This window comes from Gekko japonicus, unplaced genomic scaffold, assembly GCF_001447785.1.
Source record: "Gekko japonicus isolate JY-2015 unplaced genomic scaffold, Gekko_japonicus_V1.1 scaffold6505, whole genome shotgun sequence".
In the NCBI taxonomy this organism is placed as follows: Eukaryota; Metazoa; Chordata; class Lepidosauria; order Squamata; family Gekkonidae; genus Gekko; species Gekko japonicus.
Window position 1 is genome coordinate 10,199 of NW_015173327.1, and position 4,608 is coordinate 14,806.

Sequence of the window (4,608 nt, forward strand, 5' to 3'; positions counted from 1 at the left end):
AGCAACCCCCTCCCCCAAGTCCACCTCCCCAATCCCTTCCGCCTCAAGACCCTCCCGCCCTGCCCAGGCTCAGCCTTTGGACTGGAGCGTGAACCCACCGGGGGCTCCAGGGTCTGACTTCCAGCCTGGCCTCTGCCCCCCCCCCATCTGCCATGTTTTCTTTCTTTGGATATTTCCCATCCACCCTGAAAAGGCACCGGCCTGGGCAGCTCACAGGTAAAAGTCCCCACAACAGACACCCTGTGAGCAGTGTTCCCTCTACGCCGAGTGAGTGTGAGCTAGCTCACAGTTTTCTAGCCTCCGGCTCACACATTTTTGTCTCCGCTCAGGGAGGATGTGGCTCCAAAGCAAACTGATTTATGCAGTAGCCAAATCACTCACTCACAGTTTTAATGCCAGTAGTTTACAAAGTTGAAGTTTTGCTCACAAGACTCCACAGCTTAGAGGGAACATTGCCTGTGAGGTAGGTGGGGCTGAGAGAGCTCTGACAGAAACTGCTCTTTTTCAAGGACAGCTCTAGTCAGAACTACGGCTTGCCCAAGGTCATCCAGCAGCTGCAGGTGGAGGAAGAGTGGGGAATCAAACCCGGTTCTCCCAGATTAGAGTTTGCGCACTTAAGCACGACACCAAACTGGTGTGGGATGGCACAGAGCCCCGCCTGGAGATGCGGGGGGGATGGGGACGACCTACCTTTCTTCCTGTCCTGCAGGGGCCGTGTTCCTGAGGAGCGGGTAGTGGTGGAGGCCGGCGGGCCCGGCAAGCGAAAGGAGCCCTCCCGCGCAAAGCTGGTGCGCGTGGCGTCGAACGAGGCCGTCACGCCGCACTCTTTCTCCCGTCTCTGCTTGCGCTCCAGGCAGGCCGCGAAGGCGCAGCCCACGGCGTGGCTCAAACGCTCACCCTGCAGGGGCCAAAGGACACGGGCCGGCGGTCACAGCTCCCCCCCCCAGCCAAAGGGGGATTGGGGAGTCCCACCAAGCCCTCTTGCCTGCCCGTAGGACTTTGAAACACAAATAAAAACACACCGCTGGAGAAAGGAAGCCGCATTCTTGGAAGGGGTGTGAGGAATCAGGTTGGTGGGCTTAAGATCTTTTGGAGCAGGGGGCAGCCACTACAGGTATAAGGTTGTCGCGTGGAGACACACCTTTTGAGAGTCCAAATCGGCAATCCATAGATGCCCGTGGATGGGCACAGCCAGGTGGAACTCTGTCTGTCTGAGCCTTCGGCCCACCCAGGCAGAGGCGGAGTGCGGCGCCCCCCCAAGCCTCAACCTGACTTGTGCCAGGGAGGGGCCCACAGCGTGCCCCCCAGTGCCCCTCACCGAATCTTTCAGCGCCAGGAAGCAGTGGCAGATCCAGCGGCGGGTGGTGCCGTCCCGGCAGATGTAGGAGAAGGCCTTGTCAAAATTCCGGTCTGGCGCACAGAAGGAGACCTTCTCGATGGTTTGGTCCACAATGAGATCCTGAGTGAGGGGAGAGAGGAGGAGGAGGAGATTGGATTTATACCCCGCTCTTCACTACCCCAAGGAGTCTCGGAGTGGCTTACAATCTCCTCTCCCTTCCCCTCCCCACAACAGACGCCCTGTGAGGTAGGTGGGGCTGAGAGAGCTCTTTCGAGAACTGCCCTTGAGAGAACAGCTCTGAGAGAACTTGTGACTGACCCAAGGTCACCCAGCAGCTGCAAGCAGAGGAGTGGGGAATCCAACCCGGTTCTCCCAGAGGCGACCCCTTCGTCTCTGACGGGAGAAAGCGGGAGCGCCGGCAAACGTGGAGGGGAGGGCAAAGGTGGGCTCCGCCTCCCAAGGTACATCAGTCTTTTCCGGCTCTTCCTTCACATGCCGGAGAACCAAAAGGACCTTCGATGGAAGACAGTTTCCAGCCCTCCCCCAGGGGAGGGCTCACTTGGATCGGGGCCGGGGGCTTCAAGAAGAGGCACTCCTGGGTCCCCCCCACACACACACTTCAGTCCTTCCTGTTGCATACCTTGGTCTTGTCGTCCACCACACGCAGCCCGTCTGCTGAGACCCACAGCACGGACTTCACTGACTTTCGGCCACTCTGTGGGGACAAGGACAGGGGCGGCTTGACTAAGGGGGGGCCCCCAACATGAAGCCCCAGCTGAGGCACGGGAGGAGGAGTTTCCGGGCAGGGAGTGGGAGCAGGAGGCGGCTCCTGGAGCAGCCGGACCGAATCCCAGGGCAGCAAGCATGACTGCGGCCCTCACTCAAGTGGTCATGCCGGGGGAGGGAGGGTGGGCTCCTAGCCCGTCCGGTCTGGGCCCAGAGTGCCTCCTGGCTGCTCCCTCCCTCTCTGTGGATTCAGAGGCACGCAGCAGAGCTGGGCCCCGTTTCCCCAGCCAAGCAGAGTGCTCCGCAGCACCGACTGCCTGCCTTCCGCACAGACAAAGCCATAAGGAAGGAATACAGCCCAGCGACCGAAAGACAGAAATATAGCCTGGGCAAAAGGCTGCATAGCCGACTTTCCAAGACAAATGTCATTGTATTTACTTGTTACGACCGAGAACTATCCTATTAGATTGGACAGGAAACGTGGCATTTAAATCCGTTTATTATAAGAATAGCCACTGAGAAGAAACTGGCGTTTGTATTTTTGCCGCTGGTTATGCAGCATTGAGCCTGGGTTATATATTTGCGTTCCGCACAGGGGCTGGTTCACAAACGTGCCTGAATGAGGCAAACCTGGCCGGACACACGTGAAATAGCAGAGCCTCAAGCACAGAGTCAAGGCCAGCTCCCTGTCCAGAGGCAGGAAGGCAGCCCTCGAACCCCGGGCCAACCAGGGGGCAGGGGGCAGAAACAGAGCCAGAGAGAAGAAAGGGGGCAGTAAGGCAGATGGGGAGGGGGGTGGGTGCTACAAGCATGGATGGCTTCAAAAGGGAATTAGATAAGCATATGGAGCAGAGGTCCATCAGTGGCTATTAGCCACAAGGTATAGCTAGGGGCTCTGGGGCAAGTGATGCTCTGTCTTCTTGGTGCTTGGGGGGGGTCAACAGTGGGAGGGCTTCTAATGTCCTGGCCCCACTGGTGGACCTCCTGATGGCACTGGTATTTCTGGCCACTGTGTGACACAGAGTGTTGGACTGGATGGGCCTTTGGCCTGATCCAACATTGGCGTCTCTTATGTTCTTATGACACAAGTTGGTGCCCGGTGTTCCCTCTAAGCTGAGCTAGTGTGAGCATGCTCACAGTTCTTTAGCCGCCGGCTCACACATTTTTGCCTTTGCTCAGGAAGGACGGGGCTCCAGAGCAAACGGATTTATGCAGCAGCCAAAAATCGCTCGCTCACGACTTCAATGCCAGCAGCTCACCAAGTAGGATTTTTGCTCACACGACCCCCACAGCTGGTCCAGCCTTTAAAATCTGCCCCCCCAGTAGAAGCCCCATCTAGAAGGCGTGGTGCCTTTGGGGCCCCTTCCGAGAAGTGCCCCGGTGTCTCAGGGGGACTGATCCAGACTCGTCCCCAGCCTTGGAAGGCCACCCCATCATGCCCTTCCTGCACCACCTGGGTCAAAGCAAGAGGGAGAGGTGCCGCCGGCTGGCTCCCCCGACCCCCAAGGTCAGACATCTCACAGTCACGGTCAAGTCACATGAGGGAGGGGGTGCCTGGTGTGGGGCTGGGGAGCGTCCAGGGGAGACCACCTTCTGCCTTGGGGTCTCCAACCCTTGCCCGACAGCCAGTCTTGCAGCGGGCCGTCAGGGCTCCCGCAAAACACACCTCTGCTCCTTACAGTGCCACGGCGTGGCCCAGGGGGACGCCAGGTGTGCCGTGGAGACATCCAGAGCCCCCTTCCCGACCACCTGCCCACCACCAGATGAGCCCGCCACCCCCCACACACACACACACTCACTCACTCACCGCTTTCAGCTTCTTCACGGCTTCTTCACACACGTGCATGCCCCGGGACTCCTCCACCTCAGCGTGTCCCAGGTACTGCATGCGGAGGAGAAAGGGGTGTGTGTGTGTCAGCACACGCTTTTGTTCTCCATGCCCCCAAACAGGAACAGGATGCCAGTGCGAATCTCACACACCCGCTTCCAAGAGCCTCACGCCACTCCAGCCCGCTGCCTCCAAACAGGCTGTGCCGGATTGACGCTTCCAGGCAAGGAACGCACATTCTGCACGCTCTCAGAGACACCTGCTCCTCCTGCGAGGTGGGCCAGTCCACACCCCCATTTTGAAGGCCAACAAGTGCCCAGGAGAGCTGGGGGGGGGACTCGCCCAAGGCGGCCCTCCACACCCCGCAGGGCCACAGTGCCCGGCCACCCGCCCGTGCCCAGCGCCCCCCTCACCCGGACTGGAAAGCTGCAGCGGCCCTTGCGCACCGCCTCTTCATCCGCTTGCCACTGGTGCGGTCGGCTGGCCTCCGGGACGTAAGCCGGCTTCTTGCGTCTCAGGCTCTGGCGCAGCTTGTTCATTGCTGACCCTCCCGTGGGCCTGCGGGTGGAAAAAGGGGCATCGCTGGCAAGAGGAGACGGGCACAGACCCAAGGATGCCAGGGAGCCAGCTGCGGGAAGAGGGTACTTGGGACCAGAGAGCTGTCTACCTCCGCGGCTGGCTGCTCTCAGGAAGACAACCACTGTGCCGCCCGTCT

At 59.9% G+C, this 4,608-nt stretch overlaps 1 protein-coding gene across 1 annotated transcript in view; it reads right to left on the reverse strand.

Annotated features, from left to right (window-relative positions):
• NUMBL (numb homolog (Drosophila)-like) overlaps positions 1-4,454 on the reverse strand; it is an 8,344-nt gene extending 3,890 nt beyond the window's left edge. The window contains exons 1-5 of the mRNA XM_015422859.1: positions 4,307-4,454; positions 3,873-3,947; positions 1,980-2,054; positions 1,319-1,459; positions 669-898 (exon numbers count right to left, since the gene is read on the reverse strand). Coding sequence (XP_015278345.1) covers positions 669-898; positions 1,319-1,459; positions 1,980-2,054; positions 3,873-3,947; positions 4,307-4,432 — 647 coding nt within the window. The 5' untranslated portion in view covers positions 4,433-4,454. The remainder of the gene's footprint in view (positions 1-668; positions 899-1,318; positions 1,460-1,979; positions 2,055-3,872; positions 3,948-4,306) is intronic.
• Between the last annotated feature and the right edge of the window lie 154 nt (positions 4,455-4,608).